At 44.2% G+C, this 25,863-nt stretch overlaps 1 protein-coding gene across 1 annotated transcript; it reads left to right on the forward strand.

The window, feature by feature from the left end:
• Positions 1-23,699: 23,699 nt before the first annotated feature.
• LOC117866640 (leucine-rich repeat receptor protein kinase MSL1) lies at positions 23,700-25,467 on the forward strand. The gene is made up of 2 exons (XM_034750920.2): positions 23,700-24,611; positions 24,834-25,467. The coding sequence occupies exons 1-2, from the start codon at positions 23,821-23,823 to the stop codon at positions 25,174-25,176; spliced, it is 1,134 nt and encodes a 377-aa protein (XP_034606811.1). The 5' UTR covers positions 23,700-23,820; the 3' UTR covers positions 25,177-25,467.
• The last annotated feature ends 396 nt before the right edge of the window (positions 25,468-25,863 follow it).

A 25,863-nucleotide genomic window follows, 5' to 3' on the forward strand; every position in this document is an offset into this window, starting at 1 on the left:
ACACATGACCCACTACCAATGAATAGTATTTAGCTGGCACGACTGACGAGCTTAAGAGACCAGCGGGGAGCTCCTCCCGCCGGTGACCACTCCGGTCCCGGCGACCACCACCCCCCAGGGAGGGCCACTCCGGCCCCGCCGGCCAAAACCTCGCCCTCTCCAACCTCTCCTCCCGGAGCTTCCTGCTGCCTGGTCCTAGGTAAGGTGCAATTGCCTCACTCCTTTTTGTGCAAAGCCATGGTTTCGCTTTCGCAGCCAAAGTTCGTCATTTGTTGGGCTCTCAAGTGACTCCGATGCCATATCGAGCACAAGGTTTCTCTATGGTTGTCGCCTTTAGTAGGAACATCTTTAAACTTGATCCCAGCTCTGTTGGCTCTTGTCTTCAAAACGTTCTGGGTGGTTCCGCCATTGGATTTCAGGTCTCTCAAATTTCTCAGCAAGTTTTCAAGTTTACTCTTGCTTCGAAACATGTGGGCTTCTTGTGTTTGGACCTCAAGGATTTTTCGTGTGATGCGTTCAACTTGGGTTTCTTTCTCTTCAATGCTTCAGGCCTAGCCAAGGCCTCCTTCTTTTCTCGGAAAAACTCCGGACCTGCTTATCACTGGGAGCTTGTTCGCCCCAGACATGGAAGAGCAGTATCACCTATCAAAAACTCTCATACGAAGGAATCACTGAAGCACAAGGATTTCAATAGAAATGGGAAGTCCAACAAGTCTGATGAATTTATTGCCTCTCCGCTAGGAATGCATCCGTTCAATTCTCGCACATTTGCTGATGTTGTCAAATCTAATAAAGGATCTTCACCCTATCTCACAGGGGCTAATAAAGTCCCGATTGGACAAAATTTGGCATCCCGTCCTAAACATCCGATTTTTGGTGGAACTGGTGTTTCGGGTTCTTCATCTTCTCCACCAATGATCAGGAAATCGGTCTTCAATCGATTATCATTCAAATCTGCTTCGCAGCATCTGGTTTCTGAGGCTGATCGGGCATTTGCATCCAATGGGCCCACACTTGAAAGGGTCAATACCCAAGGAAGGCAGCTGCGCAGGGGTTTCTTCTGTTCTCGATGCCTGTCATCAAGTCACAAGAGATCTGCCTGCAGAAACAAGATCTCCTGTTGGCACTGTAAACGCGCGGGGCACACGCTTAATAACTGCATGCTTTTTCACAGTCTCCAAGCCTTCATCATGCGCTGCGGGACTTCTTTCGGCTGCGCATTCTCCCCAGGCATCAAGGCCTCGGACTGGCCTCTGGATTGCAAGTTTGCTTGGTTCAAGGCCGGGCCAACTGATGGGAGTAAACCAAGTTCAAGCGGCCCAAGGATTTTCCCCAGTCTCGAGGACTTGGCTATAACTCTTCATGGCAGCACAACCAGCAGCGCAACTGGCAACCCAACCATCGCCTAGCTTGCCTCTTCGTCTCCGCCCCTCTTCCCCCAACTGAAACAGTGCAATCCACCCGACAAGAACACCCTCCATTTCCAACAAACCGCAATCAACCAAAGGGAAGCAATGGCTTTCCTCAACGTCGACCCCCATCCCTTCATGCTCGCTGGCTTTCATTGGGTGATTGTACAGGGATGCCAGCAGTTCACAAGGGTGGTCGTCCTCAGAGCGCTGCCAAGAAACAAAGATTTGGCAATCGTCACTGTCAGAAACTTGCGCCCTGGTGAGATCAACTTTGGCCCCCTGAGAAATGTGGTCACAAATTTCCTGGTTCATGATTTGGGCCTAGAAGTTAAAGATGTGCAAAGATGTCCGTTTGGTAGAGGTCAAGCATTCGTCAAGATGGGTAGACCCTCTGACAAAGATGCCCTCATTGCTAGAAGTCCACATTTCCATAACGGTCTTAGCTTCTCCTTTGTGCAATATAATCGGGCCTCCAATGCCCGCCGGTTAACTTCAATAGGGAATGCTGGCTTATGTTAATTGGGTACCCCATTGATAGCCGTTCTTTTCATGAGATTGAGGATTGTATCAGATCTTTTGATAGGATGATCCTTTGGCAGAAGGATGACGTCCTAGCTAGAGTTATTTTAAAGGCAAGAGTCACAGATCTCGTTGATATCCTCCACTATCTTATCATGTCAGAAGGAGATGATTTTGAGGGAGTGTCATACACAGTGCAATGTGAAATTTTACAGCAGAACATGCTTAGGGCTCAACTGGAGGATGAAGATATCCCACCAGGAGGGCTAGATGGCAAATTCATTTTCCCGGGCATTTAGTTAAATGAACAACAACAGGGGCACCCACACCATCACCCTATGGCTCTGGATGATCAAGGAGGCCAAATTCCTGATCTTAATGGGAACCCTGCCCAGGGCAATATTGAGGAAGATCAGGATGAGGAGGAGGAGGACATGCAAGAAGAAGAATTTCTGGATATGATACTCGAGGATGCTGAGGCCCTGCATGAGGAGGAAGAAGAACCTCAAGTCATTCGGAATTTAAACCTCAATTTGTCACCCCCACCGCACTCCTCAAGCTCTTCTGAACTAGATAATGATCCATTTCCAATGGTGGTTTACATTGAGGGGACCCCACAGGCCATTGTGCTTGACCATGTTGAGCAGCATTTTGAGCAGGCTCCTGCCCCCCCCCCCAATGGGTCAGCCTTTGGATCTCCATGCACAGCAGGCTGCCATGCAAGTTGGACCCTTGATCCATCCAGAGATTGTTCTTGGGCTGCCAGCTAACAATCAAGAGGAACAGAATGCTGTGGCCAACCAGGTCCAAGATGATCAGCTTATGGGACACATTAATATTAATCTGGCACTATTGCCTGATATTCAGTTGCACAAGGACCCAACGGCTGCTACTCAAAAGACTCTCAAAAGTGTTATTCTGCCTGATTCACTTTTGCTTACTTCAGAACCGGTTCCAAAAGCATCTTGTGCTGCGCAGAATCCCAACATCTTCAGACTTTGGGCCCAACATTTTTCTCTAGCAGGTTGTCCTGAACAGGTCACCTACATTCTAACTGAATGGGCCTCCTTTTTTATCAACATGTTGCTCTCACCACAGCACTTCAACTGGGCCAAAAAATTCGTAGCTTCTGCAGCTTGGGACTTTATGCTTACCTGTGTGGACACCCCTGCGATGATGGCCTTTACCATCCCCTCGGCCTGCCCCAGGACCAGCCCTTTGCCTTGCATCAGCCAGATTGAGGAAGACCACAGCTCTGCACCCTCTTCCTCCATGAATGTAACCAATGAAGCTACACCTAAGAAAGCTAGAGCAAGGCTAGGAAGCTCCCTGACTCCGGAGTGCGAGTCTAGTGTTAGGAGAAGTTGCAGAATTAAAGCTAGAAATGAAGGTTACCGTGCCACCTCCTGTCAAGACAATTGTTGCCTTGCCTGCAACTCAAAGGCACCCACTCTCTCTCAGACTCATATTCAGGGGTTGGGAGAAAAGATTTGCGCCATTGAACCTTCAAAAACCTCCTCTGCCAGGCTATCAGCAAAGTCCGATTCCATGAAGGCGGTGGGTGACAAGGGAGGCAGGACATCCCAGGGGCTCCACACAAGAGCAAGTCGGTTGTCGACTACCAGCAACTGATGGATATTGAAGGTGATGCACCTTCCCACCGATTCCTATAATTGTTATGCTGCAAGTCTTCTTTATGGCGTTATTAAACTTTATTTTGTTATCTTGGTGGATTTGTCGCTGGAACCACATTATCGTTCTATGGACCTTTACCTTATCCTCTCAGTTACTGGTTATCGTAACAGGATTGTCATGGTTATGTTTTTTATGGTCATTGAGGGGGTCGTCGTTTTCGTCTTCTGCCCCACTCGGATTGATGTGCTTTCGGAGGATCTTTTATTTTGTTAGTTTCAATGACTTGTAAACGTACTTGGAATATCCTGTCCTAGAATGTGAGGGGTATTAACTCCTCGCTTAGATGGAATGCTATTAGAGGTAAAATTGTGGAATCTAATGCAGATATCATTTGTTTGCAAGAAACCAAAAGGGAGATGTTCACAGACTCGTACCTCAGAAATTTTTGCCCCCCAACATTCACTCTTTTCGATTTTATCCCATCGGTTGGCAACTCAGGTGGAGCACTTATGGCATGGAATGCAAACAAGTTTCAAGGGCAATCTACCTTCCAAAATAGATTTGCGCACTCTGTGGAACTACAATGCAAAATGTCTGGAGAAATGTGGATTCTAACCAACATATATGCTCCTTGCAACCCAGAAGCCAAGCTGGAATTCCTAGACTGGTTCAATAGAATTAGGATGCCGGAGGATGAAAAATGGCTAATTGTAGGGGATTTCAATCTTCTTAGAAGACCAGCTGATAGAAACAAGCCGGGGGTAATCCACAAGAAATGGTTCTGTTCAATCAAGCAATTAGCAGGCTTGGGCTAACAGAGATCCAGCTCAAAGGAGAAATTGGTCAAATAAGCAAAATAACCCATTACTGGAGAGACTAGACTGATTCTTTTCTTCCTTTGCTTGGATTTCTGCATATCGAACACATGGGCTTCAACCCTCTCAAGAGACTCTTCTGGCCATAACCCATGTGCCATCTCCATATCAAATTTAATGCCTTCATCTCAAGTATTTAGATTTGAAAATTACTGGCTGCATCATGAACAATTTTAGGTCATCCTACATAATGCTTGGACTTCTCCAACGTTTTCTGTCAACAGGGCCAAAATCATTGGAGCAAAATTCAAGAATTTGAGAAAGGAGCTTAGGATCTGGAAGGCTGGGCTACCAAGTTTGGCCAAAACTATTCAGAATACTAAGGATGTCATTCTATTCCTAAATATATTGGAGGAATCCAGAGACCTATCATTACATGAATGGAATTTAAGAGAAATAATCAGTCCTTATCTTAATAATTTATTGCAACAGCAGAAAGCATACTGGAAGCAAAGAGGTTCTATCAACTGAGCTAAAATGGGAGATGAAAGCACAAGGTTCTTCCACGCAAAGGCTTCTATAAGAAACAAGATAAACCACATATCGGTGCTGCAGGATCAGAATGGACAGACAGTTAGAGAACATGAAGCCAAAGCAAACCTCATTTGGGATGATTTTAAGAATAGAATGGGCAGATCTAAAATTTAATCATATGTATTTTAACCTAGCTTCCATCCTATCTCCTTTTGAGGATTTACAAAGCCTTGAAGAACCTTTCTCCAGAGAAGAAATTGATGCCATCATCAAGGAGTTACCAGCCAATAAATCCCCAAGTCCTGATGGATTTAATGGAGAATTTATAAAAAGGTGCTGGCAGGAAATAGCTGAGGATTTTTACGCTCTATGTGAGGGGTTCTATAACGGGGAAGTGTGTGTTCGCAGCATCAATTCATCCTTCATCACCCTCATCCCAAAGAAAGACTATCTCTTGCAGGTGGGCGATTACAGACCAATCTCTCTTTTAAACTCTACAATAAAGCTTATTACAAAAATCCTAGCTTTGAGATTACAAAAGGTTATCACAAAGCTCATCCACCAGAATCAGTATGGATTTATCAAATCGAGAACTATTCAAGACTGTTTGGCGTGGGCTTTCAAATATTTGCATATTTGTAAAGCATCAAAGAAGGATCTAATTATTCTCAAATTGGATTTTGAAAAGGCTTTTGATCGAATAGAGCATCAGGCAATCTTAGAAATTCTAAAACATAAAGGATTTGGGGATAAATGGATAGGATGGATCGAAACCATTCTTGGCTCAGGAACATCCTCTGTCCTTCTGAATGGAGCAGGTAAAGTATGTCACTACAGAAGAGGGGTCCGACAGGGAGACCCTCTATCTCCACTCCTGTTCGTGCTTACTGCTGACCTGCTACAATCCCTGCTCAACAAGTCCAAGGATGAAGGCAACATTAACCTCCCAATTCCCTCGAGACCTAGCAATGATTTTCCGATTGTCTAGTATGCGGATGATACTCTACTTATTATGTAAATGGATAGGATGGATCGAGGATGATCCTCTACTTATTATGTAAATGGATAGGATGGATCGAGGCCATTCTTGGCTCAGGAACATCCTCTGTCCTTCTGAATGGAGTCCCAGGTAAAGTATTTCACTATAAAAGAGGGGTCCGACAGGGAGACCCTCTATCTCCACTCCTCTTCGTGCTTGCTGCTGACCTACTACAATCCTTGCTCAACAAGTCCAAGGATGAAGGCAACATTAACCTCCCAATTCTCTCAAGAGCTAGCAATGATTTTCCGATTGTCCAGTATGCGGATGATACTCTACTTATTATGGACGCAGACCCAGACCAGCTGACCCACTTAAAGGGCCTCCTGGACACCTTTGCTGAATCCATAGGACTGAAAGTAAACTATACCAAATCTTTTATGGTTCCTATAAACACACAGCAATACAAGCTAGAGCATTTGGCTGGTATTCTAAACTGTCAAGCAGGTTCGCTTCCTTTTACATATCTAGGCCTGCCACTTGGTTTATACAAACCTAACATGCAAGACTTCCTCCCTTTGATCAAGAGAATAGAAGGACGATTGGGAGGAATCTCATCCATGCTTTCATAGGGAGGAAAGTTATAGTTGGTCAATTCAGTTTTAACATCAACAGCAATGTTTCAGATGGCCACGATGAAACTACCGAAAGGAGTAATCCAGCAAATAGACAAACTCAGAAAACATTGCCTCTGGAGAGGCTCAGATATGGCATCTGTCAAGCCATCCAAGGCAGCTTGGCCAATAGTATGTCTGCCCAAGAGACAAGGGGGATTGGGAGTACTGAACATCAACACAAAGAATGAGGCAATGCTCTTAAAATTTCTGCATAAATTCTTCTCCAAAGCTGATTTACCTTGGGTTCATTTGATATGGGATAATCTTTACAGTCGTGGTTCTCTCCCGGGTTTACAGAAAAAGGGTTCCTTTTGGTGGAAGGATGTAGTCAAACTGTTACAAAAATATAAAGGAATTGCGTCTGCTTGGATAGCGGATGGAAGCATTGTGCTTCTATGGCAAGACACTTGGAACAATCACTTCTTGCCAACTGAGCTCCCCCACCTTTTATCTTTTGCCAGAAATAAGAACATCACTTACCAGAAACCAACCAACACGACTAATCTTAACCATTTGTTCCATCTGCCTTTATCCACGAAGGCTCACTCGGAATTACTAGTGCTTCAGGCGATAACTCATAACTTGGACTCTCAAAGGGAAACAGATCTTTGAACCTATATCTGGGGGTCACCGATCTTCTCGGTGCACAAAGCATACAAGGCCTTGACAGGGCAACGGGAAACACATCCAATTCACCACTGGTTATGAAAATCTAAATGTCAAAAAAAGCATAAGGTTTGCTTCTGACTTCTAATTAAAGACAGAATAAACACGAAAGATATCCTTCAGAGAAGGGGAATGCAACTGGATTTTATCATTTGCGAAATGTGCATTCTTCAAAAAAGAGAAACTGTTACTCATCTCTTCTTGAGATGTAACTTTGCAAAGGCTTGTTGGAACTCGATTGGGATTTCCTTTGTGTCCACAAGATCGGCAATCCACATCTTCAATCAGATCAGAAGACATCTTAATGCTCCCTTTTTCATGGAAGTCATCATTCTTATGTCTTGGAGCATTTGGATAACGACAAATGACTGGACCTTTAACAATGTTGATCCGACGGTTGCAGGAACCAGACTCAAATTTTTATCAGAAATTTCGTTGGTAGCCTCGTACAGAATGAACGCATCTTTGGGACAGGAACGTCTAGATTGGATCCGCTCGCTCTAGTTTTCCCCTTATTTTCTTTTCTTTCCTTTTTAGTTTTATTTTCCTGTATTTGTACCCTCTGTTTGGACTTATTTTTTAATATATCTCAGTAGGGGCACGCCCCTCCTGTTGCATCAAAAAAAGCAAGAACATGAAGATGGAGGGAGGAGCTGGACTTGGACAGCGCAAGGAAGTTGCACTGTGGAAATGAGCTCAGCGCCATCTCCGGCCGAACGGTTAGGCAACACTAGGATACCTGTACGGAGAGTGCGGTGTGACCCACTTGTTGTTCACCTCCAGTCAACTACCAGAATACCTAGCATATCTGAACCAAGAATTGTGTATTCCCGTTCGACTTGTAGAGAAAACGGAAATTGACCTCGTTTTGAAAAACAAATAAGGTTGGACTACAATTTAATGGTTTGGATTTCTAGGATTCTAATAAATTAGATTAGGTTGAGCATTTTAGTTGTACACTTTAAATGCAATATGCATCTAAACACATTAGCGCAGCGGTCATTGCCAGCATTGGCTTCGCCTAGTTGGTCTGGTAGATGATACTTGAGAGCCTGATAAATCCTGTATCCATGACTACTTTAAGAAAACACATGTAGAATTAAAATCATGATCCATTGTATTACCGTGAAATAAGCCCACGTTATCTCTAATACTTTAAACCATAGAGTTGATGGCGATGGTGTGCCTGCCATCACCACCATTCTTCTCCAGGAAATCGAGATTGGTTATGTATGCGCATGTACATGTCTGATTTTTAATGCCGCTGCAACGCACAAACAATTTTCTTAGTCCTACACAAACAATTAATAATATTAATTGATGCGCAAAGAACCGGGCAGACAGCTACATGAAACCAAAGTAAGCCTAGCTTCAGCTTCTTTAATTTATAAAAAGAAAAATAGATATTTAGTTCACTGAAATGTCTCTTCTTTGACTCTTTCTGGAGTTGTTTTAACGTTGACACTGGATTTAGTAATTAAATTGGCTGCCACATACTTGGTCAATTGTAGTTAGGGACACAGGAGGAAAGTGAGAGCATTAAGGTCTAGTATGTAATTTCTGCCAGATATATATGTTGACAGTGCTGATGAATGTCTGCAAGCTAGGGTCATTTACACATGGGAATTCTAGCAGAAGAACAAGATTGCACTTGCCGGAAACAGAAATTAAACTGGCACCGAATTAAAAAAAGATATTCAAATTTCCCTATGTATATAGTTGTTTTTTTTTTGGAGCAGCTCAATATATATAGTGCCAGGATAGTATGTATGTATATGTAGATAGAACTATTACTTTGTAGCCAGCTATAGAATAGCTAATTTTATAACCGGGTCCAAACCAGCGAACCGATGCACCTGACCAAAATTGTGGCCCGCTTGCCCCACCTACGCTCGCCCCATCCTGGCTCGGCTTGATTAGCCTGGCTTAGCCACACGAGCGAGCCAAACAATGTCCCTAATTTGCGTCGGTTTCATCATCAAACTCATCCCATTCGATATTGTTGCCCAGCCCAATCCGCCGGCGGAGACCGCTGCAGCATCCCCTCATCGCGCCTTCTAAAATCCATTTAGGCCACCTCGTCATTATTCCAATCAATCCTGTCTCATCCACTCGTAAGTGCTAACGCCAACACGTTGGTCTGGAGCCATTTGAATTCTTGTGACTATTTCACTGTACATTCGATTCATCAGTAAAATAGTTAACAATATGATGCCTGATTTGTCGTAACATGTATATTTTATGATTATGAATTACTTGTGACCGGTTTCGCACTTGTATGCCTGCATAGACAAAAATATAATATATGGTTACTGGTTCAAACATTACCGTAAACATTGTGCCCTTGTTTTCTTGTAACCGTGTAGTTCACTCTCGGCATGTGTAGAGAAAGAACAATGAGCAGGCATGGTTTTTTTAACAGTAACTGCAACGCTAATCACGGACTTAGTAACTGCATGGCTGTTTCTACGGAAGCCCGGCACATGTAGCTCGGTTGCCTCTCGGCTCGATGCCTTCCTTCGCATGGCTCGCTCGCACAGCTCGGCTGAAAGTAATTAGCGCTAATTAATTAGGGAGCGTGCCTCTCGGCGCTCCAAAACGGGCACGCGCTGGCCAGGTTGGTGCGGTTGGTTGGCTTGCCTACAGAATAAGCTATTAGAGTAACTTAAAGATATCCGTTAAACTTCCTCCAAAACCTTACTTAGGGAAAATAGAGAAAATAGCAAAAAAAAAGTTGCTCCAACAGGTCCCCTGAAACTTCCGCAAATTTGCGGCCACCCACATCCGCAGCTATGTTTCTCGCAAATATGCGCGGCGCACTTCCTTCCCCAGTTCGTCCGCGCGTGCCTGAGATTGGCAGTCATGCCTTTTTTTTCCGCGCGCGCTATTTGCCCATGCGGCGGCGGCGGCACCTGAGCTCCCCCGATTGGTGGCGGCACCCGGCCTGTCTTCCCTGAGCGGCGGCAGTGGTGGTGGTGCCCGGCCTGTCTTCCCCAAGCAGTGGCGGCACCCAGCCTGTCTTCCCCGACTGACAGAGGACTTTGTCTCGAAGCATGCAGACCGTCCGCCCCTAGGTCTCGGATCGCGGACCGTCCCCATTTCGTCCGCAAACTGGCTGGGACTGTCTCCCTGGTCCGGACCGTCCGCATTTCGTCCGCGGACTGTCAGAGACGGTCTCCCTGGTTCAGACTATCCAGCCCTCTTGCTGCAAACAATCTTCCCTAGGCACGCAGAAACTGTCCCGGCCGATGCAGTGTTCTTGTTCTTGAGTTGTTCTGTCATAGTTTTCGTTCGGATTGTTTCTCGAGGATCTTGCTGTGTTTATTGATCATTACCATAGACACCCAACCACCTAGTTGGCTCGTGGATCTCTCGATTTCTGCTAGTTTGGCTTTGCGGTTTGATTTTGGGATAGCGGCCTAAGTTTTCGAAAGAAATATTTGATGCTCCCATTCATCCCCTCTGGTCGCCGTTTCGATCCTTCGTAAACCCCTTGTACGAGTATACATACAGAAATCTTAACCATACGCTAGTATTGCTACAAGGTCAATCTATTGGGTCCAACCTTTCAAAATGGTTTTCTAAAACAATAAAGCGCGGCCAAGGCTCATTTTCAAAGAGGGAAGATGAGAGAGGAGAGCGCTGAGGCGGCCCCCCGTCGGTGACCACCCGGTCCCGGCGTCCATCCCTCTTGACGGTGAGCTTCCCCTCCCCCTTTTCCTGTTCGTCTCCATGGACATATCCAATGTGGATCTCCGTCCAGGGCTCACTTTCTCCAACAAGGTACGGTCCCTCTTGGATGCTCGGATCTCGGCTCGTCCTTCCTCCGCTTCTACGTGTTTTTGGCTCTTGGCTTCCTTTTCTCGGTCAAAGATCAAGCTTTCTGAAAGCAATGTGGCCTTTCTCCTCGAATCGGTTCTTGGAGGATCTTCGGACCTCTTTCAAGTTTCTGAGGTGGATGATTGGATTTTCAAGTTTTGTGTCTCTTGCAAAGAAGTTGGGCTTCTCATTTATCAGATGGGATCTTCTCAATGTGATATTTTTAAAGTGGATTTCAACTTGTTCAATGATCGAGGTTTGCACTTCGCCAGATTGGTTATAGCAAATTCTCAAGGAGCTGACTTTCCCTGGATTTCGGTTTCCTCTAAGAAGTCTCCTTTGCCTTTAACTGGGGCCAATTCTTTGCCTCTTGGCCGATCTAAGTTTCGCCAATGCTCACCACCATTACGGGAGCTTCATGATGGTTGTTTTCCAGCTTCGGATCTCTCTGGTAATCGTCGGAACCGGATCAATGCTCTTGATGTGCGTACACGGGTTCATGAACAGAGAACACAGGAGATTCAAATTTCAAATCAGTCCTCTCGTGGCATTAATTTGGACCTTAATTTGGGTCCAATGGGTCAGTCTTTTAAGATTGTCTTAATGGATAGACCGGGTCTTCCGGAAACGGTTCCATCGGTTCAAAGTTGGGGAGTGAAGCTGGGCCGAAATCAGTGCTCCAGATGTCTTTCTTATACCCACTCCAGAGGCTCTTGCTTGAGGCCCATTCGTTGCGGCTCATGTTTTCGTTTAGGTCATTTTGCGGCAACCTGCAGATTTCGTCCACGTTTTCCTGGGCTCTCCAAAGATACAGCTTCATTTCAGTCACCATGCCTGGATAACTGGTCATCCTTTTCGGTGCACACCTGGTTTCAGAATGTAACCCCTATGACTGGTGGGTCCTCTAACGCCCAGGATGTGGCAGTTGGCAATTTTCAAGAGTTGGGTCTCTCCCTGTTGGGTCTACCGGCAGCTGCCCCTAAGGAAACTATTTTTTGGAAACGTCCCCTCAGTGCCGCGGTTCCAGGCGGTGTCCCTTCGTCTTCCTCCCTGGCCTCGGAGCCCACGCAAAAAGCTCCGCCGCCTCCGCCGCCATTTGTAAACAGTGCACCCTCCTCCAGCCATACCCTCCAGCATTATCCCCAAAGCTGCTCTGAAGAGAACCCTTTGTCTTCCTTTGGGCCATCGCTGGTTCTGGCTGATCTCCAAGCAGCATTCATGGCCTACAGGTTTGTTAATCCAACACCCTTCATGCCAAGGGGATGTCAGCGTCAGATGGTGGGCTTCCGTAAGCCAATTTCTAGAGTGGTTCTTGGTGGAGCGCGTCGGAATCAAAGTGATGTGGCCATTGCAAAGATTGAACCTCTCCCGCAGCTCCAGGTATCTTTTCAGTCCATACGGGAGCTTCTTGATGATTTTCTATGAAACCATAAGGGTCTTGCTATTCATTCAATTCAACCCTGTCCATATGGTCAAGCATATGTTCGATTTCACTTTGTGCATGACAAGGATTTTCTCATTGGGGGTGGTCAGCATCAATATGGTCAATACAGGATTTCCTTTTCTGATCATAATAGGGGTTGGAACAATAGACTCACCACTATGAATTGTGAGGCCTAGGTTATGCTTCTAGGTCTCAATATCGATTACTAGACAAAATCAGATATAGAAAAAGCAGTGGCGGTTTTTGGGAGATTGTTAGTTTGGGAAGAAGATCCAAATAATCTGGCTCGTGTCATTGTTAAAGTCCGAGTAGTGGATTTAACTGAGATCCCCTGGTTCTTGGTTTGTTCAGAGGGAGAAGACTTTGAAGGTAATTCATGGACTGTTCAATGTGAAATTCTGCAATACAGGTTATTAGGGGTGGGGCCTGAAGATGAGAACCAACCTCCTGATGAAGTTGATCCACACATGTTTGACTTCTTTGGATATGGTCAACCTTCCAATGCTGGTAACCATAATATGCCCGGTGCAATGCCTGTGCATGCCCCGGCTCAACAATGGGGTCTCTGGCCAGAGGGGCCTCAAGGACAGAATAATGCCCCTTTTATTGGGCCCCAGCTGCCACCAGAAGTGCCTATTGTGCAAGCTCTCCCAGCTAATCAGGAGCAACATGTCCCACCTCAGGATGCTAATCAAGATGCTTTGGTCCAGGAGGCTAATCCTAATGGTCTAGATTTTGACCTTAATATAGCGTTGGATGATGATTTAGGTGGCATTGACATTTTAATTCAAGCAGCAGATAACCAGGGTGCTGAAGACCTAATGGAAGATAATATGCAAATTATTGATGGGACTGACTCTTCAGGGAGTGAAGACATCCCTCTTCATAACTTTAATAATGAACCTGCTCAAGTTGATGTGTTCATTCCCCAAAATAATGGCCAGCCATTGCACATGGTTCAGGATGAAATCAATGAAAATGAGCTTCTGGGCGACAATCAAGCTCAGGAAGGACACCATGGGCCTCAAAACTTTCAAATGCATTTGGGATTTGTCCAAACTCTTGGGCCTTCTTAGGACCCTGTCTTCTCTCAATTACAGAATGTTAAACAATCTCAAGTCACTCAGACATGTGCAGAATTTTATAATCATTGGGCAAAATACTTCTCTTCAGGCAAGACAGACTCCCAGGTGCATGTCCCCTTGGCATGGTCTCATTTTTTTATGGCTCAACTCCTGAACCCTACGAGCTTTGTCTGGGCCAAGAACTTTTTGTCTTCACCAGCTATGTCTTTCCTCCATTAAGAGCCGGCTATAAAAGTCAGCCTACCCAATAGATGTCCAAATGATATGTCTTCTGTCTGTCCTTCCAAGGATTCCTCTAATTAGGGTAAGGGGCTCAAATCCAAGGGCATTGTATTTGAAGGAAATTTGCATGGTGATATTGCCAGCTCCTCAGCTACCCCTTTCGTTCCTGATGCTTTGGAACAGAACCCTACTGATCATGACCCCATCAGCTCCGAGCTCACAAAGTCACCCTCTACACCGCTAGAAAAGATCATTCAAAAAGTCTCTTCTACCTCTGGTCCTTGGTCTAAGGCCCTGCTCAAGAAAGCGCATCACATGAATGATTTAGGTAAGATTGACTTAGGCTGCACGGTTAATGATGAAGAGCTTCGCAGGAGCAGTAGGAATTCAAATTACAACCAGGGTTTCAAAAGTTCTGGTTGTAAGGACAAGAACTGCATTGGTTGTTTAGCAGCCCCTCTTGCTTTATCAAAGGAGATTATCAGAAACTTGGGTGAATCATTCTGTAAGGTGGATGCCTCCAAGCTAACATCTGTTGCTTTAGCCAAGAAGAAGGGCACAGCTCCGGTTGCAAGGAAGCTGGTCAAGAAGAAGTCTGCTGCAGATGCTGATGATGCACAAGAGCCGTCAAGAAGCAATAAGAAGAAGCCTAAGAAGCAGTAGTTCTGGTGGGGCTTGGTGGCATCCTCTTCTGCACCTGATCTGTTATGCCAGAAACTTTATTTTGTTATATGTCTTCTTTATATTGGTTATGTTTGAAACTTGTGTCTGCACTCAGATACTTCTCCTACCTCGGTTTATTCAGATTTGGTTCAGGCAATGTTTGCCTGATCTATGGCTGCCCTCTCTACATAATCTTTTATGAATCATACTGCTAATACAAGAGTATGGAATGTCATGTGTTGGAATGTCAGGGGTATTAACTCTGACAAGAAATGGAATTCAATTAGGTACAAAATTATTGACAGCAATTGTGATGTTATATGCTTGCAAGAAACTAAGAGAGAACATCTTGACAATAATTATATTAGAAAATTCTGCCCCCGTGCTTTCGATAAATTTGAATACCGGTCTTCTGTGGGTGCTTCAGGGGGTATAGCAATCATATGGAAATCAAAACTTTTTGATGGGCAATTAGTATTCGCTAATGAGTACGCTTTGTCAGTGAAATTTCTGTCCACAATGTCTGATAATGAATGGGTACTCACAAATGTTTATGGTCCTTGTTTGACGAAAAGGAAACGAGACTTTATTAATTGGCTCAAACATATACAGATGCCAGATAATGTTGATTGGTTGGTCTTAGGGGACTTTAATCTTATGAGAAGTCCAGTGGATAGAAATAAACCAGGAGGCAATGTTACAGATATGCTCTTGTTCAATGAAGCTATTAGCTGTCTCGGTCTTGTTGAGATACCGCTCAAGTCAAAAAATTCACCTGGTCAAATAAGCAACAATCACCCCTGCTGGAGAGGCTAGACTGGTTTTTTGTCACCCCATCCTGGGCTACATCCTACCCCAATACCTTTGCTTACCCTCTTGTGATGGAGACTTCGGACCACACACCATGCATTATAACCTTTGGTACAGATATACCGAAAGGGAAAGTTTTTCGTTTTGAGAATCATTGGCTACAGCATGACCAGGTTATGGATATTATCAAACATGGATGGTCGGTCCCTGTACAGGAAACAGATAAAGCTAAGATTATTGCTGCCAAGTTCAAAAACCTTAGAAGGGTGCTCAAAGCATGGCAAGCACAGCTATCCAGTCTGAAAACAGTCATCTCCAATGTGAAGCTTATTTTATCCTTCTTGGAACGAATAGAGGAGTGTAGAGATATGCTATTAATCGAATGGAATTTCAAAGACATTCTACAGCAACATTTGCAATCTCTCCTAAAGCAGCAAAACACATATTGGAAACAACGTGGAGTAATTAAGTGGGTAAAATTTGGAGATGAATCCACAAAGTTTTTCCATGTCAATGCAACAATTAAGCACAAAAAGAACTTTATCAGGTCCATTGAAGATTCTAATGGTATTCCTCAAACCAGCCACAAGAATAAGGAATCCATTCTCTGGGCGGCTTACAAAGAAAGATTGGGATCTTCTAATCCTCAACCAATGGAGTTTGATTTATCTCAGCTAATGCACATGGATGATGACTTATCCAATCTGGAAGCACCTTTCTTCACAGAAGAAATTGATGCAGTCATTAACTCTCTGCCAGGTGACAAGTCACCAGGGCCTGATGGATTCAATACTGACTTTATCAAAAAGGCATGGCCTGTCATTAAGCAAGACTTCTATGCCCTTTGCCAAGCCTTCCATGAAGCCAATTTATGCCTGCAAAGTATTAATGGTTCCTACATTACCTTAATTGCTAAAGTAGAGGGAGCTACTACTGTTTCAGACTATAGGCCCATATCTCTGTTGAATAATTCAGTCAAGTTGATCACCAAATTACTTGCTAATAGGCTACAAGGGGTCATAACAAGGCTAGTGCATACCAATCAATATGGCTTTATCAAAACAAGAACCATCCAGGATTGCCTTGCTTGGGCTTTTGAATACATTCACTTATGTCATAAGTCAAAAAAAGAAATTGTTATTCTGAAATTGGATTTTGAGAAGGCTTTTGATCACATTGAACACAATGCAATGCTAGACATTATGAAGCATAAAGGTTTTGGATCATGATGGATCACATGGATGAAACAAATCTTCTCTTCAGGGACCTCTTCTATCTTACTGAATGGAGTTCCAGGAAAAAGATTTTCTTGTAAAAGGGGAGTTAGACAGGGAGATCCTCTATCTCCACTTCTTTTTGTTCTTGGGGCAGATCTGCTACAGTCAGTCCTCAACAATGCGAAGGAACAGGGACATCTGCAACTACCAATTCAGATTAATCATAATCAGGACTTTCCAATTATACAATATGCTGATGACACTCTTATTATTATGGATGGATGCCCATTGCAACTGCTTCACCTGAAAAACCTTTTACAGTCCTTTGCCACCTCAACTGGGCTTAAGGTAAACTTCAACAAATCCATGATGGTGCCAATCAATATCTCAGAGGAAAGGATACAACAGTTAGCTCAGACTTTTGGCTGCTCAATAGGGAAAATGCCCTTCACATACTTAGGACTACCACTGGGTTTGACAAAGCCAAGATTTGAGGAATTTCTCCCTATGGTGAGTCGGTGTGAAAGAAGATTATTGTCCACTTCAAATCTACTTTCTAAAGCGGGGAGATTACAACTAACAAATTCAATTTTCTCTGCCTTGCCGATGTTTCATATGAGTACCTTACTGCTACCTAAGTCAGTATATAAACAAGTGAATAAATATAGAAAGCACTGTTTTTGGAGAGGCTCGGATATCAATAACAAAAAACCGCCTAAAGCTGCATGGGACATGGTGACTTTACCAAAAAAGGAAGGTGGTCTAGGTGTTCTGAATTTGCAGACACAAAATGAAGCTCTGCTGCTCAAATTCTTACATAAATTTTATAATAAAGCAGATATCCCGTGGGTCCATCTAGTATGGGAAAAATACTATGAAAATGGTAAACTGCCAGGCTCTATATCTAAAGGCTCCTTCTGGTGGCGGGACATCATTAAACTCTTGGACAAATTCAAAGGAATAGCCTCAGTGTCTGTGAAGGATAGCAGTACCTGCCTTTTATGGCATGATCTATGGAATAATCAGGTGCCAGCACAAGTGTACCCACATCTGTTTTCTTTTACTCGGGATAAACACTTATCTTTGAAGCGAGCTTACTCGATCACGGACTTGCAGCATCTCTTCTTCCTGCCCTTGACGTCACAAGCCTATAATCAATTGGTTCATCTTGCTGAAGACCTAGAAAGTTTAGACCTCTCGACTGATCCAGACTCTTGGATATATATCTGGGGTAATGCAATTTTCTCTTCATCAAAGGCATATAAGTCTCTCATTGGACATAGAAACACTCATCCAGTATATGATTGGCTATGGAAGTCCCGGTGTCAAAAGAAACACAAAGTCTTCTTTTGGTTGGTTTTGAAAGATAGACTTAGTACACGGGATATCATGTGGCGCAAACATATGGTTATGCCCTCATATAACTGTGTCCTCTACTCCCACAACAAAATTGAGACACTCTTCCACCTCCTGCTTGAATGCCCTTTTGCTCAAGAATGTTGGATTCATCTAGGCCTTTATGCCGACTTACAGCTGGACCCTTATTCCATTTTGACCTCCTTCAAAACCCAGCTTCAGGTTTCCTTCTTCATGGAAATAATCATAATCATGAGCTGGTGCATATGGATGACAAGAAATGATTTAATCTTCCGAGGCATACCACCAACAACGCAAGGGGCCATCTTGCGGTTTAAGTCTACCTATGCCTTAGTCCTGCATAGAGTTAAAGAGGCCTCCAAACAATCAATGGTTGAATGGCTAGAGCTTATGTTGTAATCTTCATGATTTTCTTTTTAACCTTCTTTGTTTCTTAGATACAAACTGATTTGCTCATTGTAATTTCTTTATTTCTTATTTCCTTAATATATAACCAGCAGGGCTAAAACCCTCCTGTTTCTATAAAAAAAAACAATAAAGCGCAGCAGGCATGCTCGTAAATTCACAATTGAAGAGTCAATTATTGCATAACAACAAAAATGCAACAACCCGCAATTTCCACTGGCTGCCTATATAATAATGCATGGTCTGTTTCCAACCCCGAGTCAAGAACTCCAGATCATGGTATGTGGTGAGAAGGATGAGGGAAAATGGAACTGGGAAGAAGCTGCATGCATGGTGTGTGTCAGGAATGGTAGGCAAAAGGAAAGTTGACATCAGATGTTCAAGGTGAGTCAGCACGAGTAGTCGAAGAAAAGGAAGTCTCATATCATTTGTTCAGTTTCAGTAGCGATAATGAAGCAATTGTTCAATCGGTAGACCCCTAAGATTGTACACCTGAAATTGAACCTGCAGTGTGAATAGAATGACAATACTGTTCCCAATAGCATCTCACAGAAATTGTTTTTCAAAATGTTTTTGAGTCTACGATCTATAGCAAAATTTCCCAGTTTTTGCGGCCTCGGCATCCTGATCTGTCAAGGAGATAAAGTGTGCTCTCTGTTTCCAAGAGCTAAAGCTGGCTCATGGAACACTATCGTGCCTTCTTAGAACCAATTAAGTGAGCGCGTTGACTGAAAGTCCGCATGCGCACCATGTACGCCATCTTATGTTTTTCTTGAAGATCTGACGTCTGCTTCCCATTTTGCCTCGCATTCCTAACACACCGTGGCATGCATGCAGCTTCTTCGTGACTCTGTTTCTGGAAAGCTCTTTGTTTATAATTAGAAATACTAGGAGTACCACTACAGAATGGACTATCCGAACCGAACTATCACTGCCGGTTCAAGAGAACCTGGCAGTGAAACGTTATCAATATTTGAAAAAATCGTGATAGAGGATATAACCGGCACGGGGCTGCTTAACATTCTCTTATTAATTAGCAATATTTGAGATGCAGTTGGTAGTTAGTACCCACTAAATAAACACCTACCATTAACATAGGGGATGTTTTTTGCCTATACATATAATGGTCATTATTGGATTCCACGTCCAGATCAACCAATTATCAGCACAGCAGCTTGGTGTAGACTAGAGGAAGTGGTGAGAAGGATGAGGGAAAATGGAGCTAGGAAGAAGCTGCGTGCATGGTGTGTCGGGAGTGGTAGGCAAAAGGAAACCAGACATCAGATCTCCGAGCAATACCAGCACATTAGTGTTTTGTCGGACTCACTAAAGAATAATAAAAAGTTGTACCGTAATTAACTCGCAGCCAGCGTTAAACAGTCCAACATACTTTGTTGTGTGATAAAAAAGAGAGAACATGTACAGTGATTAATTCAGAGTATCTTTTCATTGTTCTCAATGACAGTTGCTGTACTAATTATCCTGTCAATGCGCATCATCAGTCCCTGGAGAGGCACAGGCAAAGATATAGCTAGCTAGCATAATTTTGGATCTTCTACCTTCTGCCAAATATATTCTATCACATGCAAGAGTGCTTGCAAAAGTTTGGTCACATGCAGATTATTGAACCAAATCTCAAATTACAAATAAATTTATAACGTAGCAAAAATTATTGAAAGTAACAATTAGTATGAACTATAGCCAATCATTTGTAGAGGTCTAGATGATATTACCACAGGTGCTCAATGAGGTCATCTTGAAGCTGATTGTAATATGTTTGTCCCTTAGGGGGCATTTGGTTCCTCGAGCTAAAGTTTAGTCCGTGTCAAATCGAATATTCGGAGACTAATTAGGAGAACTAAATATGAGTTAATTATAAAACTAATTGCATAGATGGAGGCTAAACAGCGAGACGAATTTATTAAGCCTAATTAATCCATAATTAGCAAATGGTCACTGTAGCAGCACATTGTCAAATCATGGACTAATTAGGCTTAATAGATTCGTCTCGCCATTTAGCCTCCATCTATGTAATGGGTTTTGTAAATAGTCTATATTTAATACTTCTAATTAGTATCTAAACATTCGATGTGACAGGGGCTAAAATTTAGGGGAAGGAACCAAACACCCCTTATATTCTTGTAATATTTAATAAACTCCTAAGCTCAGGTCTTTCATCATGAGAAATCTTCACCTTTTCTCACACCCTATCATAATTTAAATCATCTTTCTCATCGCGCTCATCCTCAACTATTATGTTGTGCATAATGACACAAGCCCTCATGATTTGCCCAAGGGTGTCTTGATCCTAAAATCAAGCTGGGCCCCTAACGATAGTGAAACGAGACCGTAGAACCCCAAACGCTCGTTCCACGTCCTTCTTACAAGTTTCTTGGGCAGTTGCAAAATATTTCTTCTTGTTACCTTGTGGTATGCTCTTCACAATTGTGGCCCACAAGGGATATATGCCATCAGCAAGATAATAACCCATTGTATATTCGTTGTTATTAATGGTATAATTCACCTTTGGAGCTTGATCTTCAGCTAGCCATGCGAATAAAGAAGACCGGTGCAAAACGTTGATGTCGCTGTGGGAACCAAGCATCCCAAAGAAAGCATGACAAATCCAAAGATCTTTATCTGCAACACCTTCAAGTATAATTGTAGGCTCATGCACATGCCCGGTATACATACCTTGCCATGCCGAAGGATAATTTTTTCACCTCCAATGCATACAATCAATCGACCCAAGCATACCAGGAAAACCTCTACTCTCTCCAATGGAAAGTAATTTAGCAGTATCATCTTCATTAGGTGATCTCAAGTATTCATCTCCAAAAACCTCAACAACAGCATTGACAAACCTTCTCAGACTCTCAATAGCAGCACTCTCTCCGATACGGACATAATCATCTATAGCATCAGCTGCTACTCCATAAGTTAACATCCGAAATGCTGCAGTAATCTTGTGCAGACTAGAAAGGCCAAGTACACCAGCAGCGTTTCTGTTCTACACGAAATATTCATCGTGTTGCTCTACGGCTTTTCATATACGTACAAATAGTGTACACCTTATTCCAAACCTGCATGTCAAGAGAATGAGACACATGCATAATATTAATTTTTTGAAAAAAATGGTCCAAATAAATGTATTGTTTACATACCATCGTATGAAATAACTATGTCCATACGTATGATCATCTAAAAAATAATCTTGATACAACATTTGATGCCCTGCCTGTCTGTCTCGCCGAAGTACTCGATGACCTATGATAGAACCACGATGTTTTTTTTCATCATCGGACTCATCCTTATTCATGGCCATATGAGTAACAGAGAGGAAGAAATTATCATCGTCATCATCTGACAACGAATCCAGTACCAGATGCATCGAAAGGCTTCGTCGACTCGTAGTGAATATTGGACGGCTAGCACGAGACGCAAGGGCTGCCGGCGTGCACGACGCAGTGCGCAGGGACCTTCCTGAGCGGTGTGACAGGGAACCAGACAGAGACCCTACGCAAGGGCTGCCGGTGTTTGGAGAACGCCATGCGCACCTGGCATGATGTTTGGCGGCGTGACCGTGACGAGGGCCTGGGAAAAAAGAAGTCTGGCGGCGGGAAAAGGAAGCCTGGCGACCCGAGGGTATCTAAGCTACTTGGCGAAAAATAAAAGATCCTAAAATGGGCCTAATACGATGACGTGGCTTCATTTAAAATATTGGGAGGCTAGTTTTTAGCGTTCTGCTGTGAGCTGATATGTTTTTGGGGAAAATTTTTTAGCATAACCCTAATACCTCATTTTGAGGAAGATTTTTTTAGGAAACTCTTGATGTTGCTCTTATATAGCTGGCCACAGAATATGCTCTCCATATATATATCAGCTAGAGGAAGTGGAGTGAAGGATGAATAGAAGGGTTGGGAAGAAGCTATCATGTTGTCTTGGGAATAGGAAGCAAAAGGGAAGTTTCCACCAGAATGAATTGGAAGTTGAGAAAGGCACATGCCGGACTGGTAAGTGAGAAAGCACAGAGTGGTACGAACAGCCGATACCACGCAGCAGTTAGCTTTAGTGATTGTGCACTTGGCTTTCGTACCCTTCGATATATAAAATGAGAAGTGGTTGCAGGAATTGATAATTTTTCAACGTAGTCGCTTCTACAGAACTTAAGTGAACGCAGCAGCAACACCTTGACCAGCGAAGAAATGACCATGATCCAATGCGCAGCTGTCACTCACTCTCAAACAAAGTGAAAACTGTAACTTGTTCCTTTGTGCGAGATTGCAAAATGAACTTTGATATTCTTTTTAGAACACGTACAAGGAACATCACAAACTGAGGCTCGATGCTTAAACAAACATGCCCATATATCGAAGGGTAACTGAACCTGTGGTTATATAATTCTAACATATCCTTTTGCTGTTTCCAATAAACATGCAACAAAGCTTCTTCAAGGTACAATACAGAGACCTTTGGTTGAGCTCAAATCATAAGGGGTATCCAGCGCAGTCAGCATCCGAGAAGATTCTTAAGAGCTAGATAACGACTACGAATAAAAAGATCGAATCCATGGTTGCTTTAAGATAATGCAGAATAGACTTCTCACCGTTGGTGGATTGATGGTCCACTCTGATAAAAATGTATGTGCATGGTATCCAAAAGTTAAGCTTGAAGCATCTCAAATATAATTGTACTTTACAATTACTTGAACCAGAAGAAGATATAGGTTGGTTGATTTTAAATTCAAAAAACATTATCCTAATCTCAAGAGAATTGTTGGTTGATTTATTTTGATGAAATACAACACGAATACAAAAGAATGATTAGCTAAAAACACGAACATCTGTGTTGAGTAAAAACTACACAAATTCCACCAAAGTTTACTCCCTCGTATCACTAATATTAGTAATTTGGGATAGTGACAGGTCTACAAAATGCAACCCTGGTCAGCAATTTGTAGAAAGATGTATTGTATTAAACTATATTAAATAGAGAGATTATACTTCTATAGAATTATTTTGTATGATCAACCTACTAATATCAACCTTATTTCCCAGAATTATTTTATATTTGTAACTCGCGATGGTCAAAACAGGGTTTTTTAAAACACATACTACAAATATAGATTTATATATACATGCACGCCCTTAATCCTATGAACAGATGTACAGACAAAATACAACAATTTTAATCCATCTATGGCATCCAAAAGAGATTTGGTTGTATGATTAATATCCTACTGCTGTGTTTGAGCCGACGTGATGAAAACGCGTATCTTTGGCTTGGTCCAGACGTGGAAAAGGGCATCTCAGAAGGAGGACGTGGAAACGGGACCTTGACTCCACTAGTAGTCACCAGTCCAAGTCACCGTCCAGGTCAACATTCGCCACCCATGGTGATGTCGACGTGGCGACGTAGTCAACCATCGCCCGCCAAAATTCCGTTGACTCCATCGACGACTCGCTCCTCCTCCTCTCCCTCTTCCTCCCAAGATCCAATCAGGAGCTCCAAAAAATCATCACGCTGCCGGCCACGCCCGCCATGGAAGGTCCCGTGTTTGCGCTGATCGCCGTCGCCGGAGCCTCCATCGCCGTCGCGGTACCCTGCCTCCTCGTCGCCTTCTTCTGCCGCCAGAGCCGAAGGAACCTCAAGCCGTACTGCCGCCGCCGCGGCTGCTCGTCCCCGTCGGGGCCGGCGCTCCCCGTCTCCGCGCCGGACTCCTCGTCGTGGTCCTTCTACGGCTCCGCCGCCGACGCCTGCCTCGAGAAGCTCTCCCTCTCCGACCTCGCCGCCGCCACGGGAGGGTTCTCACCGGACAACATCATCGGCGACGGGAGCTTCGGGTTCGTCTATCGCGCCGTGCTCCCGAGCGGCACCGCGGTCGCGGTCAAGCGGCTCTCCGGCGACGGCGCCGCGGGAGCCGGCAACCGCGAGTTCCTCGCAGAGCTGGAGGTGCTCGGCAGCCTCAGCCACCCGAACCTGGCGCGCCTGCTCGGGTACTGCGCCGCCGGCCGCGACCGCATCCTCGTCTACGAGCTCCTGGAGCGCGGCAGCCTCGACGCGTGGCTCCACGGCGGCGATGCCGAGGAAGGCGGCGGCGGCGAGGCGCTTCCCTGGCCTGCGCGACTCCGCGTCGCGCGTGGCGCCGCGGCGGCGCTCGCGTTCCTGCACCACGGCCGGCGCCCGCCCGTGCTGCACCGCGACGTCAAGTCTAGCAACGTCCTGCTCGGTGAGGGGTTCGAGGCCAAGCTCGCCGACTTCGGCCTCGCCAGGATCGTCAGGGGAAGCCCTGCCAAGTCGCACGTCAGCACGCAGGCCGCCGGCACCGCCGGGTAACAAAACACACCTTACATATATGTTCTTGCAAGAAGTGCACTATGCTAAGAGAATTATTCATACACTTGCTTAACACTAGAATAGTAGAATCATGGATCATTTAAAATTTGAAATTGACACTTATGCTAGCTTGGTCTAAGGTAGAATTCATGAATGTTTGAAGTATAATTTCATATTCAAAAAGGTGGAATATGTTTCTGCGATGTGGTGTGAAATAGGTATGTGGCTCCCGAGATATGGCTCGGCGTGGGTGCGACGGCAAAGGCAGATGTGTACAGCTTTGGCGTGGTGATAATTGAGATGGTAACAGGTCAGCGGCCAAGTTGGCCAGTAAAGGCGAAAATCGGAGAGGAGGAGGTCGATATGGTGGATTGGGCGAGGGAGAAGATAGGTGCAGGTCAGGCATCAGAGATCCTTGATCCGCGGATGGGCATCGGCGCGCAAGCCAAGGAGATGGACGAGGTGAAGGCACTCCTCGAAATCGCGTGGCAGTGTACGGATAGTGCACACAAGAATCGGCCGACGATGGAGGAGGTGGTGACAATGTTGAACAAAATCTGAGAATGTGAATTGTGAAATGAAGCATCTGCCCACTGCAATTCATATAGCCCACACAAACTGCATGGTGAGTTAGACATTAGAAGAAGCAGCTTGAAGCATGTACGGTGAGTTATTTGCATGCTTTTGCTTTAGTTTGGCACAAAGTAAAAGGTCTGCCTGACATGTGCTTGACCAAGGTTGAGAAAAAGAAATATTTTCTCTAGGAATAAACTTTCGTAGTGTGCCAGGATTTTGTACAAATATGTATCATCCTATGTTGCTAATAAGAGTATCTCCAGCAGATTACCAATACCCTTTCACCAAAAGGTATACATAGAGTGATCTCCTACTATTGGTAATGCACTTTTTCTTCATCTCCTCCAGCAGATAGTTAATATCTTATCACGAATACTTTGTTGCTGGGCCTTAAAGCTGCCCGAGACAGCCCATATATGGCCTATATCTCTCTTTTCCCCTCTTTCTTCTTACTCACGAGATGCAAGCAACCTGCAATTTCTGTCAGCTCCTTCCTCCAAATTAAAGCACCGGATCAACAAATCCTCCCTTCCCAGCTTCTTACCGTCAAGACCAGCGGCTCCTTCCTCTGTTTCGAGCACACCAACAATTATAGAACTACCATGCCATGGATTGGGCACGGCTCCAGCAGGAGACCAAGCTGCAGAAAGTGCTTGAGCGGGAGGGATTGTG

The sequence above is a fragment of the Setaria viridis genome, chromosome 8 (genome assembly GCF_005286985.2).
Source record: "Setaria viridis chromosome 8, Setaria_viridis_v4.0, whole genome shotgun sequence".
In the NCBI taxonomy this organism is placed as follows: domain Eukaryota; kingdom Viridiplantae; phylum Streptophyta; class Magnoliopsida; order Poales; family Poaceae; genus Setaria; species Setaria viridis.

Bases quoted from the DNA above. Each gene is read 5' to 3' on its own strand.
- LOC117866640 (XM_034750920.2), top strand. From the start codon at position 23,821: ATGGAAGGTCCCGTGTTTGCGCTGATCGCCGTCGCCGGAGCCTCCATC. The intron at 24,612-24,833 runs GTAACAAAACAC...GGTGTGAAATAG, and splicing joins CAGGCCGCCGGCACCGCCGG to GTATGTGGCTCCCGAGATAT.